General features: G+C 38.5%; 1 protein-coding gene across 2 annotated transcripts in view; it reads left to right on the top strand.

Annotated features, from left to right (window-relative positions):
* Nucleotides 1-1,160: 1,160 nt before the first annotated feature.
* The window catches only part of rybp (RING1 and YY1 binding protein), a 30,596-nt gene continuing 15,680 nt past the window's right edge, over nt 1,161-16,076 (top strand). Inside the window, exons 1-2 of one of the 2 annotated variants that reach the window (XM_023325057.1) lie at nt 1,161-1,314; nt 1,950-2,075. In XM_023325057.1, the coding sequence (XP_023180825.1) occupies nt 1,289-1,314; nt 1,950-2,075 (152 nt within the window). In that variant the 5' untranslated portion in view covers nt 1,161-1,288. The remainder of the gene's footprint in view (nt 1,315-1,949; nt 2,076-16,076) is intronic. The other variant, XM_005814314.2, reaches the window with a different exon arrangement.

The raw sequence follows: 16,076 nt of genomic DNA, 5'->3' as shown, positions 1-16,076 counted from the left end.
TGGTACACATTCTCAATGGCTTCATGTGGATCTCTGCAGCTCAGTCAGAGTAAAGTCTGGAACATACTCCAAAAAACCTGAAAAATTAGTTCTCTTTCTTAGAGAAGGAGCTTATTGTTTTCCTTCAACTCTGGTTTGTGAGTTTATGCAACTAGTTGTTGAAACTTCACTATTTTTATTATGTGGTATTCAATTACTCCACAAAGGCTAATGAGAAATGTGAAGATAAAGAAAAAAAAAAGTTTCCTTGTAACTCCATTTCAGTAGCTTTGTCTTTTGTTCTTGCTCTTGCCATCCTTAGTAAATGATCAGCTGGTTGAAACTGATTGTATTCAGAATAGGAGGATGAATACAAATGCACACGATACTTTTAGAACTACTTTGCAAAAATGTGAAATGTCACATCATTTACCTTGTACTTATAACAACAATGCATCATTAAATCTCCACAAAGTCCTTTGAGGTTTGTAGTTGCAACATGTGAAAAAGTTAAATGGCTGTAAATACATGAAAAAAGTTGAAGTTCTCAAAACACTTAAAAATCTGGTCAAAACAGTTGAAACCTCCCTTTAAACAAAGTAGGAACGTAAAAAATAATTTACCAAATGAGCTGCAATCACTTTGTAATTGTATGATGACAAACATGCTGATCATGTTCTGAAGATGCGTTGCAGGGGAATTTGAAAGCTGTCGGTTTCAACAAGTGGCAGAGAGAGAAGTGACATTTAACAGCTGAGGTCAGAGAGCCAAAGGGTAAGGCATTATCCAGACGTAGCTTTTCCCGGTGCACCTGCTTCAGTTTGAGTGACATGTCTGTTTTACAGTTGCTCTTTTGACATAAACTTTCTTTACATTTCTGTATATTACCTATTATTTTTGCTTCATTTTAATAGTCTCGCCCTCTTCCTTGGACTTTTAAATTCCCTCTATTCAGTCGTGGCAAACATTTGATTTACCTACAAGCATTACGAACAATATTTAAATTGCAGCTCGGTGTATGCTGGCGATAAGCGCGTGAGTTGGGGAGAGAAATGTCAAATATCTCTAGTAGTTATTAAAATAGATACTAAATATCCATCTAGACTTTTAAACCTCTGCGGCCGCTGATTGGCCAGCGCCTGGTCACATGACCACGTGCAGTCAGTCGCTGTGCCGTGCCTCGAGCCAGCGCTGAGTGGAGCCTGTCTGCCAACAGCTTCAGCAGCGGCTCTATCTGGATTCTACTTCACTCACTGACAATTAAAGGAAGGCCCCCCTTTCTTCTCATTTTCGAGGATTATTCGTCACCATGGGCGACAAAAAGAGCCCTACCAGGTAATGCGACCGCTCTCGGTTGGTTTAGGTTCGGGTTTGTGCTTTCTGGGATCGAGATTTGGATGCGTTTCTCTCACGCAGAGATCGTTTCTCCCCTTTTTCAGTTGGGTATGCCACTGCTAGCTAGAATAGTGCAGTCACTATGGCGGCTTCTCGTTCCCTGCGAGCCAGTCACTTAACAGACAAAGAGAAATTTTTACGAGGAGACGCCGGGAATTCCATGTAACGCTACTCTGTTTCGACGAAGCCTTTTGGAGGGTCAATGTCGAAATTGGCTTTGTTTGGTATAGGTTTCGCGTGCCGACCCACTAAGCTTCGGTACCGAATTTTTTTTATATAGCAGCGCTTCTCAGCCCCACTGCTAGCCTAGCTGACGATACAGTTGGACGCTGTGGATAGTCGCCCGTTTTTGTGTGGATACGTATAACCCAAAGGAGCTCTCCTTGGCCGGGTCTCGAACACGGGGTGATAATGACAACACCGCTATACCTTTGTGCCCGTTTTGAGCTGTCACTGTCTTCTTCTGTTCTGTTGTTAATTAATGAAACGTGTTGGTGGCATTTGTTAACCCAACTTGACCCTTAATAGTCTCTTGTCTGTGTTTGGTTTTTTTTTTGTTATTGTTTTTTTATAAGGCCAAAAAGACAAGCCAAACAGACGGTGGACGACGGCTACTGGGACTGTAGCGTGTGCACCTTCAAGAACACCGCCGAGGCTTTCAAATGCAGCATCTGCGATGTGAGGAAGGGCACATCCACAAGGTAACGTAGTCTCCGTCTCTACCTCCTCTCTTCTGTCTGAGCGTCTCTCTTTTTTTCTCTCCTTCTCCTACTCTCCTTGCAGCTGCTGTTGCTGATGCTGCTTTGCATCGCACTTCATGGGAATGACAACTTTGATCGACTGCCTGCTTCTGTCTATGAGCGGATACTTGTTGATTGTGGCCGTTGTTCGGATCCTGTTTTTGATTTTTGAAGGCGACGGAAATCGCACCGTTGTTATGCATCCGTCTAGGTAGGCTGGATGGATTGGATTGTTTGTACAGTAGAGTATGAGGCTCCTTACTTCATAATAGCTGGATGAATACAGTGGTGAAGGCTGTCCTTATCGTCATGATGTGAAACATTGCACGCATCTACCTGTAGGATTACAGGAGGTTATTGTAATGGTCCAGCAAGTGTGATTTATTACTTTGATGGAAGTATAAAAGAGTCATTCAGCTATATGATCTTGTAATGGTTTCTAAAACATTTGTCCAAAAGGTCAAGCTTATTACCTTTTTGCTATTTTTGCTTGTATTGCTGTCAAACACAGTATGCCACAGACAGTTCATTAGCAAGTTGGACATTTTGATTTGGGGAGTATTTAGTGAGGTGGTAGTTAAAGGTTGAGGTAATAAATATTAGTTTACTTGTATGGAACTTTTAAAAACAGGTTGAAACTGCAACACAGTTCTGTAAAGACACATAAAAACTATAAAAATAAAACTTCTCTTTTATGATATTACAACAGAAATTGCAGTACCAGATCTCAATTTGAATGCCAATGAATAAAAATAAGTTTTGAACTGTAGTTCTATAACTGCTTGTTTTGCTAGGATTTTTCTTACTGTTATCCCCTCATAGGTTCTTTTTTACTGAGAGACCTGTCTAATTCCCAGAACTGCACTCAGTCAACGCTTTATCTCCATTCTTAACTCAGCTTAGATGTCCCAGGCATTTCCCCCCCTGAACCTGATGCAGAGTAGGACTCTGCAACGTCAGCACAAAGCGCCTTCTCTTATGGGAAACTGAGCTTCAAAAACATGGGTGCGTCGCGACGGGATTCCCTTTCGCTTCTTGCGTACGGCAACACCTACTCCCGCTCTGGGGAATGTTTTCTGGTGATGAGTCGCCTGTGCCACAGCTCACTCACATCACCAGTTGCTTGTTGATAGAGACAGATGAGTCATGTGTGGTTTTGTTCACAAGTCCCTCCGCTCTAACCTTTTTTTTTAGCTGTGGTTTTTACAATAAGTGACTTGACTGACATCACACAAAACAGGGGAGCGATCCACGTAACTGCTTCACGATGAACTCAGTAGATGGAGTTCAATCTTATTTGTCTGATGATTAGCAGAGAGTGGTTGCACTCTGAAACTGGAATCACAATACTGGTCTTGGCAGTAGTAGGTGATGTGAGCTAATGAAGGCAGGGGCATGAATTGAGAAGTTATTACCTCATAGCTTCTTAAAACTTTTGGTTTAAATCCTGTCCAATGCTGGACCCAGCTTTTTTTTTATTATTTTTTAAAAAAGGTTGTTTTTTTTGGCGCTAGTGGCCTTTATTTGAAAAGGCTATGACAGGAAAGTAGTGTTAATGATAGAAAGGGAAGACATGCGGCAAAGGTCACCAGGCCAGAAATTGAAACTACAATGGCCGCGTTGAGGACCAAGACCTCCTTATGTCGGTTGTGCTTAACCCCTGCGCCACCACAGCACCCCCGGACCCAGCTTTATGAGTGTTCCTAACTCAGGCCTGGACATCCCGGACGAGGCCTCCCTTTCTGCAGAGGCACTTGTTGACCCGAAACACAATGCCCAAGGAGGAATAATTTACTCTTCTCCCTTTCTGACTTGTAACAGGAAAAGTGTTTTGCTTGTTTGCACCTGATCTTGCCTCTAATCTAAAAGTTTGTGTAGGAACAAATGTTTAGCCTATTATTATTTTGGTGAGGGGGGAATAAGTTTACACATCCAGTGAAGTTGCTTCTATCGTATTAAACCTTTTCTGGCATCTGAACCTTGTTGCTGGGTGAATGACTGTGTGTTGTTGCAGATTAGGTTTGCTGTATTTTACTGTATTCACCTCTGGTAGCCTTGGGGCCAAAGGAAAACCATTAGGAGAAGTTTGAAGCTGACGGATGGTGGGGATCACAGGAAGTCTGGAGGTGCCTCAGTCTTTGACTGTTGCACTATTATCAGCCATTTCAAATAGCTTTCATCTGCGTTGTATTTTAAACAGAATGGATTTTTTCCCCTCATGTCTGAGAAGCTGAGAGCTCTGACTTTAGTCAATATTTTATTTAGGAATGTTCTGATCATGTTTTTTTTTAAATCAGTATTACATGGTTAAAAGGTTTTCCCATCTTTTCTTAATCTGTCGCAATAACAAATTTTGCTGCCTGATATTGCGATAAACAATAATATTGTTGTTTTTCTGAGACAGTTTTCATGTAATATATTGATAATGCTATTATATTGCAGGTCCACCCTTTCAACGATTAATACATTTTTATTTTGTACAGAACAATTTACACTGGAACTGAGGGACATTGTAAATATCCCAAATAAACACAATCAAAAACAGTAAATGCAATAGATTATGAAGTCTCTGTAAACAAAATTGCCGCTCAAATACAGTAATATGAAAAAGTTTTGGCACCCCTATTAATCTTAACTATTTTTATTTCTAAATATTTGGGTGTTTGCAACAGCTATTTCAGTTTGATACATCTAATAACTGATAGACACTGTAATATTTCAGTATTGAAATGTGGTTTATTGAACTAACAGAAAATGTGCAGTATACATTAAAACAAAATTTGGTAGGTGCATAAATTTGGGTACCCTAATCATTTTATTGTTTTGAATACCCTTAACTACTTTTCACTGACTTACTGAAACACAAAATTGGTTTGGTAACTTCATTAAGATTTGAACTTCATAGCCAGGTGTAGCCAATCATGAGAAAAGGCAGGGTGGCCTATTGCCACCCTGCCTTTGGCAATAGGCTCCAGAGGAGATTCCTGTTTGAATCTCCTCTGGAGAGTGACATCACGGGCACCTCAAAACAACTCTCCAATGATCTGAAAACAAATATTGTTCAACATGGTTGTTTAGGGGAAGGATGCAAAAAGTTGTCTCAGAGATTTAAACTGTCAGTTTCCACTGTGAGGAACATAGTAAGGAAATGGAAAACCACAGGGACAGTTCTTGTTAAGCCCAGAAGTGGCAGGACAAGAAAAATAGAGGCAGAGAAGAAGAATGGTGAGAACAATCAAGGACAACACACAGACCACCTCCATAGACCTGCAGCATCATCTTGCTGCAGATGGTGTCCCTGTGCATCGTTCAACAATTCAGCACACTTTGCACAAGGAGAAGCTGTATGGGAGAGTGATGTGACAGAAGCCTTTTCTGCAAGCATGCCACAAACAGAGTCGCTTGAGGTATGCAAAAGCACATTTGGACAAGTCAGCTTCATTTTGGAAAAAAGGTCCTGTGCGTTGATGAAACAAAGATTGAGTTGTTTGATCATAAAAAAAGGTGTTATGTATGGCGACAAAAAACACAGCATTCCAAGAGAAACACTTGCTACCCACTGTAACATTTGGTGGAGGTTCAATCATGCTTTGGGGCTGCGTGGCCAATGCCGGCACTGGGAATCTTGTTAAAGTTAAGGGTCGAATGGATTCCACTCAATATCAGCAAATTCTTGAGAATAATGTTCAAGAATCAGCTATGAAGTTGAAGTTATAGAAGGTGAAGGATGGATATTTCAGCAAGACAATGATCCAAAACACCGCTCCAAGTCTACTCAGATATTCATGCAGAGGAACAATTACAATGTCCTGGAATGGCCATCCCGGCCCCCAGACATGAATATCATTGAACATCTGTGAGATGATTTGAAGCAGGCTGTCCATGCTCGGCGACCATCAAACTTAACTGAACTGGAATTGTTTTGCAAAGAGGAATGGCCAAAAATCCCTTCATCCAGGATCCAGAAACTCATTAAAAACTACAGGAAGCAACTAGAAGCTGTTATTGTTGCAAAAGGAGGATCTACTAAATATTATTGTCACTTTTCTGCTGAGGTGCCCATATTTTTGCACCTGTCAAATTTTGTTTTAATGCATACTGCACATTTTCTTTTAGTCCAATAAACCTTATTTCAATACTGAAATATTACTGTGTCCATATGTTATCGGTTGTATCAAACTGAAATAGCTGTTGCAAACATCCAAATATTTAGAGATAAAAATAATTAAGATTAATAGGGGTGCCCAAACTTTTTCATATGACTGTATTAGCAGAATGGAAATGATCAAGCTCATTTTAATTAATAATGCAATTAATTGCTTATTGCAACAGGTTGTCATCAATCATATGTTGCTGTAGCCCATGATTAACTCAGTTTAGAAAGCTGCTTTACTGACTCCCTGTCATTTGTTTATGAATATTTCCCTGACTCGGCGTATTCAGCCTTCGGAAAGCCTATGTTGCTCTTGCTAACAATGCTTCTTATGAGTACCAGTTTGCAGAAGTTGTAGGGTATTGTTAGCATACATATGCTGTGCTATTGAATAACATGGTTCATGTACTCGTTGATAAGTCCAAACATAAAATATTTGAATGTGGTTCTGACTAATTGTGTGCGGATATAATTTGCAGAAAAATTGTTTTACAGCATCGAAAAGTTGTCATATGCTGTAAAATCTAATGAGTGCTTTTGCTGTGTTGGGTTGCTAGGACACATGACACAGACAGGAAGTTGTAACAGCCAATGTAGTCTGTATTTTAATGTGAGCCCCATCTTATTGGGTAAAAAATACTTGGATTGCCAGAGACCACACAGACTTGCTAGATCCAGAAAAAAGTTCTAATCCCATTGTAAAGTATTTTTTTCTAATCCAGTTCATCTGATTGAGAAGCACCTCATATATGACAGTTTATAATAACTAATGCGGAAAACTCCAAATCAAAGAATTGTAGTGTATAGATCTTCAAAGCTCATGTTTTTTTTATCTATGGGTTAATAGTTCCAAGCTGAACCAGGCTTTTGTGCTTTTTGAATAAAATATTGGAATAAAAATGTGAATTCAGTTGTACTTAAATTTGCTTTAATAATGATATAGTCCAGATAACTTCACAGGAAAATCAGACTAGTTAGAGCAAAATATACCTTTAAGCTTTGTTGCATCTATGTATGAATGAGACTTTTTTTTATTAGTAGCTTAAACTGAAAACAAGAGCTACCTGGATATGTTAACCTGGATATTAAATCTCATTGATCCAGATGGTAGACATAAGTACTGTAGATCACCTTAACTTTCTGTATTCCTCTACATTCTTTATAATGTAAAGATTATTTCTTTTCACTTGCTTCTCTCAGCACCATCATGCTTTAAACAGGAAAGATAAGGATAAGTAGAGACTGAATGGATAAAGTATGAACACATACTGTGTGTCTTGGTGTGTGTGTGTGCAGGTTTGTCTGTCTTTTCCAATGATGGATTAGACTCATTCTAATAATCTGTGGATTCCACCACTGTCACATTATGGCAAATTGTTTGGGATAATGGAATTACATAAGAGTAACACGCCGGCACTCAATTTCTAAATGCAGGTCTCTGCGCCCCACCCCCTCTGCAGACGGCAGCCCCCACTCAGATAAAAAAATCCAGCATTATCAGCATCTGTGCTGAAGTCCGGGTAGGCCTAATCTTTACGTGCTAATTGCTAGCTTTAAACGTTCCTAATTACTTCATGGGATTTGACTGTGTGTGAGTGATTAAATACAATAGCCAATTTGGCGATCTGACAAAACAATGAGAAAACTGTTGAATCGGGGGGCTCCACCCAGTGAGTGGAGGGAGAAAAGATGAGACGAGCGAATAAGTGTGACAGGCAGAGAGGGGGATGGGGGGAGTCTTCATAAAACACAGAGGAAGGCACATGAGGACAAGAAAGAGAGTGGGGAGTGTTTTCAAATGTGAGTTGAAGACTGTTGGACGAGAACAAAAGGGGGAAAGCAGGAAAGTGATGGGAACAGGGAGAGGCGTTAGGTTGAAGTGAGAAGAAGAGATGCGGTGCTCACTCAACCAAAAGTTCCCCAGGGGGCTAAAGCAGAGGACATCATCGACAGACTGGACGGCTTCTTTGTATTTACACCACAAACCAGCCATTGGGAACCAGAATAGGTTTGGCGTGTCAAATGCTCCAGATGAAAGGTAAAGATCTATAGTTAGGTTCAATGCTACCAAGGAATCCCTTTGGTGCATTTAGGTCCCGTAAGGAGTAGCCAGCATTTCAGTTAATGGATTCCGGTTTCTCCTCACGTCTTCAGGTAAACCATAATTTTGTTGCAATCCAGCCGCCTGTTTACAGGACACCAGTGACCAGTGTCTCTGGCTCTGCCACTTTTTGAAACCAGGTCTCAGAGTGAAACTTTTCTGCAACACCCCCCACAGAGGTGTGAAGTACTCTACTGGTCTGAAAGTGGACAGCTCTTAATGGACAGCTGTTGCGTTTATTGTACACATGCATGGACAAATAACAGAAACAATTGCGGATAGAATTTTGCTTTGTTATGCTACTTAATTTGTTCAGTTAACGTAACTTTTAATATGGAATATATGAACACTTTGCAACATGACGTCACACCGGCGATGACTACTGTTGGTTTTAATTGTCAACATAACGTACTAAATCTTAAATTTATATGTGATATATCAAAGAAAAAGGGACGCAGTAATTTAATACTAATAGTCAACATTACAACAACTACATAAGGTAGAGAGTATCACATTTCATAGGTCAGTAAATGGTTTTAATAAAAAAATTGGGCTGCTGTAAACTAATATTTCTATCGATTATTCTAACGATTCATTGAGTAATCGGATAAAAAAATTTTGGACAAAATAAAATATTGGTAAATCTAACATAACAGCTGTGTTACTATTGGATATCAACATCAGTCCAATTTTTCATATTTGAGCATCCGTAACAATTATTTTTCTGTAGTTTAGAAAACTAACCTGTAACAATAATAGCTCACTTTCTAAGTTAACCTGAAGAAAAGTTAGACAAAAATCAGAAATTATATTTAATTTAATATTAAACAATTTTTAGTCTTATGTATTCAGCTTCAGGCAATCTAATAGATGAACTCACCCAGCCATTTATAGCTTTTGTGTTCATGTGAGCAACGGGATATCACACCTTCATTCATCACGCATAGAAACGCATCTACCAGCTACATACCGCCGCGACGTGCTCTGCCACCCATGTGTTAAGGCCGGGATGAGGTGAAATTTATTTTCTGGTTCGTCTGTAAAGATACACTTACATTAAGCATCGACTACAGTGCAGCTGCCCACCATGTTCAGTCTATCTGCTCACCTGTATAAATACAAATGCAGTGCTCTTCCTCGCCGTTCATTCTGATAAAGGCACCAGTTGTGGGAGGAAAAAGGCTGTTGTGCTCAAGGCATCGCGCCAGTCATTTTAAGGATGGCTATTGGTCCCCCGAAAAATGATAAAAACCAGGCATCATCATCCCTCAATAAAATCCTTCCAGACCGAACTTGAAAATTGGATCTTATCCTGCTAACATTCAACTTTGGTCAACAACTCATAGATGGAAGTGAGAGCGCTGTGCAACTCAAATAATCACCTGGCCGGAACACGGTGCGCTAAATAATGAGACGTAATATAATGAAGCTTTGAGGCAGATTCATTTACCTCGTGGAATTTTAATAATCAAATTACTCGAATCACTCGAGGAATTGTTACAGCCCTAATAAAAAATATAAGTAGGTCAGTTATGTTAGCTTGACTTTGATAATCTTAATGTGTAGCTCTGCTGAGGAATTTGGTGGTTCAGTTAAAAAGAAAAAAAAGCCACACAGCAACTCTCTGACAGATCACTAGTAGAGCAGGTGTTTAAATTAGCTAATCAACCACCACTGTGTTCAGACTATCACTTAAGTGATATTATTATTAATAATATTAGTACAAACATTATTTATTAATAATGCTTCATAAATAAACATCAAGCCTGAAAATATAACAAACTGAATGTTCTGTTCTTTGTGTGGGAAAATATTTGCGTATTTTTAACACATAAACTCTGGATCTGTTGTCCCTCAGTTGCTATTGCATCTGACTGTGTAGCGTAAAGCTGACAGAATGAGGAAGAATACGAGTGGTTTTGAGTTGTTCTTACACTGTTAATTTTCCATTTGCTGTGGAGCATTGCACTAAATTAGTAATTTCTACATCTCCAATCTTCATTTTGTTAACAGAATTGTTTTACAGCGTCACTGTGTCTATGTATGCTAAGTAAAGGACAACGCTTTTTTCCCTCAAGTGTTGTCCGCAAGCTTGAAATTTCCAGATGTAAACAATAACCTGCAACGTATGCTACATGAGTTACAGTCTTTCATTCGGAACTGCTTACTGTTTACTATGTGGTGGAAGCTAGCGGTCAAAAGTGCATGAACCTTCAAAATCATGCTAAAATCACAGCGCCTAACTTTGGCAAATTAGAATGTACTTTTATAGGCATAAGCTTATTATCTGCAAAAACAATTATCACCTTGGCTTGGAACAATTTCAACAGACCTAGTGCCACCCAGTGGTTAAAGCAGATGTCATCTAATTTGCCACTAGAAAGAATAGTATATATTAGGAAAACAAAACAATATGTTTTTTAGAGGATTTGGGGTCCTTTAATTAACTTTATTAAGGACTTACAGTTGTCAGAGGGGTTGTTTGATTTTTGATTTGTTGGAACCTGCAGTGTGCCATGTATACAGATATATCCACCCTAGTTGCAATTGCTCAAATACTCTTGTTTTGAGAAGCTGTGTTTTAGCTGCTATGTTGGTTACTTTAACTTTTTATTTTGTTTTTCATTTATCTAATATGAGAGAGAATAATTACTGTCATGAAATAACTACAAAGAAAAGTTGTTCAGACTGATACACGATTGTATTTTCATAACGGAAAATCTCAATAAGAAATTTTTTATTAAAAAAAATCACTGCGCCATATTTTGGCCAGACATCAGATAACTACAGCTGACCCCAGTTGTCTCAGGGGAGCTGCTGAGTAAATTTGGAATTTTTCCCCAATCAATATCTGAAAATAGCGCCAGTTTCCAGGCAGGATTCTTGTTTAAACGCAGCCTTAACTTTGCCATATCTACCACGGCTGTTTGTCTGGTTTTATTTTTTTAAACAAATTCCAAAAGCATTTTCATTGAACAAATGGTAGTATGACTGCAGTGCAAAATAAAACTGTGCAGTTGTCTCTTTTACAGATATGTGAAACGAGCAGCAAGATGGAGGGAATAGTAAGAATATGTGGGACAGTAGACTCAATGGTGAATGAAAACAAAAGTGTGCAGACATGTAGATGAGCGATGCGGACCGGTCTGTCTGTGGAAGTCAAATGTTTGCTTCATCACTGATTATCCAGACATCACTTCCACTTCTCTCTCTGAAATCAGTCTGCCTCAGTCTCTGCTCCGGTGAAGCACAGATAATGATCCTAGCAACCAACATGTTGAACAGCTCTTACAGTCATAGCATAAAAGCTGGTATATCTTTCAAAGACCTTATCTGCTGAAATATATTTGCTCTATCCGGTGCGTTCAGTAAATGTGCCTTACTCTCCCATCTTCCCCTCTTCTAGTTTATCATTTTAAAGTTAATCAGTAAATGCAAAGAGTTGAGGTTAGTAAGCAACAAGGAAAACCACACAGGAATTATTTGTTTTAAATTAAAGTGTAAAATCACAGTTAATACCCAACAGAGACTGCTGATTGAACAGGTCAAATGAGTTTGCTTACCTATTGTGATCTAATTTTCTCAAAACAGCAAAATAATTTAGTAGCTACTGTTAAATCAGTAATATTTCTCGCTTCTTGTTAAACGCTTAGGGGAGGAGGTAGAGAAGTGACGGAAATATTAAGTCTTCTAAATCCAGCCTGCAAGGGGCAGATGAAGGGAGCAATGTTTAATGCCTCTGGGCAGTGGGAATGATTGAACAGAGCTTATAGCCCGGGGCAGCTCTTTAGGTGCTGTTCTCAGCCGGGCTCCCTGGGACTCGCTCAACTTCCCCACACATGGCTGGAGCTGACAATGCTCCTTGCTTTGACCTCTCTGACAACTGATGCCCCACAGCAATACATTCATATGACGCTTATCAACATTTTTTTTAATTAATAAAGTTGTGATAAATTCAGATGTAGAAATGAAACAAAAGAAATAGTTTATTAGTGGATAACATCACAACTTGTAGGGTTTGGTGCTTTCGTTGCTAAATTTGAGTTTTGGATTGTTGATGAAGTGTGTGTTGCACTGATCACTGGTCTTTTAAAAGGCTGAACTGCCGATTCCAATTTTGGCCAATACCGATTTATTATTATTATTATTTATTTATTTAATTTTATTTTTGTCTGAAAAGTTGCTAAATATAGTGATTCTCTCATGGAAAATAAAAGGGGACAATGACTGGTTTTCAGACCTTTGCAGTGATAGATGAGATCAGTTTCACATGTAGGCATTAGCTGACTGTCAATCTTCCAAAATTAATGAAATGGAATCTAATTTATTGGTTATTATGAAGTAGAAGTAGTTATTTTTTAAATTATTTTTTAAAGGCTCATACCTATACAGATCAGTTAACATACATTATCAAATATATTCAGACCTTCACTTTTGAATGAGTGTTTTATTAGTTCATTAGTTGTTTTTAAATATTTAGCTGTTATGTTTTTTTTTGTTTGTTTGTTGTTTTTTTTTTTTACATAAATATAGTTACCATTAAAAATGTTAAGCTCCTAAAATAACCAATCAGCTTCAGATCAGAACAGTGGAGCATGCATGTAAATTCACCAACTGAGTAGTTAACAAAACCAAGCGGGATGGGCAGCTCTGGGCTCGGCTCCCATTATCTTTCTCGCTGTTGGAGGGGAAGGCAGCATGTGTTTCTACATATTGACCAAGGCATAAAGCAAGTGTTGACACAGATGAATGCATGTTGATAGTCATCTAGAGGGTTGCCAGCGCGTCACAGCGAGCTGCTGCAATCAAACGGAAACCCTGCGGCATTGTCACGTTAGATACTAAAGACATGCGCTCCAGGCTCAGGCTGCGTTGTCTTTGACTGGCACAAAGCACATTCCACCAGATGTATGCAGATTGAGGTGCTGGTTTTTCCAGACAAGTGTTTTTTTTATTATCATTTTTCTTCTCAGATCTTCTTTTTGTGCCCATTTCCAGAATCTGGATAAGAAGATTTTTTTCCAACACTTCCCAGGCATATTGTCTCTCGCTCTCTTCTTTGCTCAGCTGTCTGCGGCTGCATGAATGCAGCCGGCAGGAAATAATTACTCGTCCTCCACACAACACTTGAAATAAAAGAGGGCTTTCCTTCGCCTCTCACTCTCTGTTTACATCACACTCTTCATCACTCACTCAGACATCATAACTGCATTTCTCCACAAAACATTTGAGTATGGAGGAAAATTTCTCATCATTATTCAATCAAACAGAATCTAATTCCAATTTTTAAAAATTATCAAAATGTTTTGAATTGTAATGAAATATTTTTGTAATAATGAGACAAATTTACCTCCATATACAATCAGACAGAAATTAATTAAAATTTTTGTAATGGAATATTTTATTTTTCAGCAAAGGTTTTGTCTTTTGTTATTGGCAAAACAAACTCTTATTTTTAACAGAAATCTTTGGTTGCAATTCTCAAATTTTTGATTTTGATGCTGTCTTTTTGATTCGAGATGTTTTGATCACAATTTATTTTTTTGATTGGACTTAGTTTTTGTTTGTCTGAATTTTTTTTTTCAGTCAAAATTAGGCCTGTCACGATAGCAAATTTTGCTCAACGATTAATTGTCTCAAACATTATTGTGATAAACGATAATATTGTTTGAAGACCTTTTTACACTGATTTAATGGAAATGACATAATGCATGCGATTTCCTGCCAAAGATAGATACACTTTATTTTCAAAAGAACACTGAACACTGGAACTGATAAACAAAATAAACAAAACAACCAAAAACAAAAATAAAATGGATTCTCAGTCTCCATTAACAAAAAACTCACTTGAAAAAAAAAAAACTAAACAACATAAAGCCAAAGTGGAAATAAATACTGCATTCAATCAAAAGAGTGCAGATTATGAAGTCTGTATACTATGTTGCCGTTCAGTAATAATTAGATTTAAATAGAGAAAATGGGCACATCCACTACCTGATGCAATAGTTCACACTACATGATTTTTTGCTCCTATTTTCCCCCTTATGACAATCTTAAAACGTTGGTCTTTCTAAGATTGTGTGGTGTGTTACGGTAGATAGTCGTTGCCGCTCCGATCTAAATCAGAGGTTTTCCCCGACTGGGATCTTAATGCAGCCTGTTGAATGTGACAGGTAGCCAATCAGAAAGCGAGGATTCTCCTCCACGCTTTCTGAGGGGAAATTACAGAGAGGAATCCCAAACAGCTGATACTGCAACCCAAAGTCCAGCGGACATTGGAGATGATATGTGGAAACAATATTAATGTTTATTCAACATACAAAGAATATAGAAATGTCAAGAGGAGAAGTTGGAGCGAAATTGCTACCGCAGTTGATAAACCCGGTAACTTTTCAGCTGTTCTTCGTTAATGTGACATAAATAGGTTATAATGATTTTCATTCAGTCAGGACTTTACACTGACACTAGCAACATGCATTGCAGGTAGATTGTAGTAAAGCATTGATTAATGCCTGGTTTTAAAATTATTAGTTGAGCCTTTTTCATTCGGTGTCATCAACAGAAAGAGAAAAAGGCCGGAAGAGACAATAATGCCGATAATTAAAATTACGTTGATAGTTTTAATTTATCATACGATTAATTGATTAACCGTTTATCGAGACAGGCCTAGTCAAAATATACCTTTACAATAAATTTTTCATTCCACAAGCTCATCACAATTTTAGCCATTTTCATCACAATTAATTTTTTTAATCAAAATTAGTTTTTATATGTTAAAAATACTAATACTAAACTAATACTAAAATATTACCTCAGTTAATTTGGCTCCATAACACCTACATAATATGGAGGTAAATTTGTCTCATTAAAAAAAATATTTCATTACAATTATAAACATTTGGTCACTATTTATTTTTTTATTGAAACCAGTTTTTGTTTGAAGAATAATGAGATAAATGTGCCTCCGTACTTGAGCTCATTGTTTTGGACTCTGTAGCTCTGAAACAGCAGTTTGAGCTCTTCTCCCCGAAGCTGTGCAGCTGAACGGATGAGTGTCCGTCTCGGTCACGGCCCAGACACGGAGCGGGGGGCTAACCACGGTGTCAGGCTGCCTGAATGGAGCGCTTTTAAGCATGATGGTAGTTATTTCAGGGGCGCCCTGCCAAGGGAGTCTCCCCCACTCCTCTCACCCCCCTGGATGGAGTGAACTTTGGAAGAGTTGTCAGTCATTGCTCTATTGTTTTGCAAAGGGAGAGCTAATATACTGTAAGCTCTTAGTGGGAAATTATTCTACACACACACACACATTCTCCAGCAATATTTTGGCAGCTGTAGGAGGTTGAAGCAGTTTTCTGCACCTGGGGTTCACTTGTGCTGCTGTATCATTTTCAGCTCTTCTTGTGCTCTTTACATGGCTCCTATTTGCTTTCTCTGATGTTTTTCACAGTTTCAGTTAAACTAATCTTAGCACATGCTTAGCTATACATTGAGTTATTTATGTATTAGCTAGGACTATTTTAAAGTCGAGAGCACCACAGCTTAATAAAGATAAAGTGGATCACACACACAGGGCAGGATGCCCAAGCTGTGGTAATGACTCTCAGGCCAGTGCTGTGCCGAGCCATTAGATGTGGTCAGTTAATAAATATTGCTGGCTTTATCATGTGAGCTGCTATTTGTGTCATGGGAGATGCAACTTGTGGTTGAC

The sequence above is a fragment of the Xiphophorus maculatus genome, chromosome 20 (assembly GCF_002775205.1).
Source record: "Xiphophorus maculatus strain JP 163 A chromosome 20, X_maculatus-5.0-male, whole genome shotgun sequence".
Taxonomy (NCBI): domain Eukaryota; kingdom Metazoa; phylum Chordata; class Actinopteri; order Cyprinodontiformes; family Poeciliidae; genus Xiphophorus; species Xiphophorus maculatus.
Note: the sequence above shows the minus strand (reverse complement) of the source record. Positions and strands in the feature narration are given on the sequence as shown.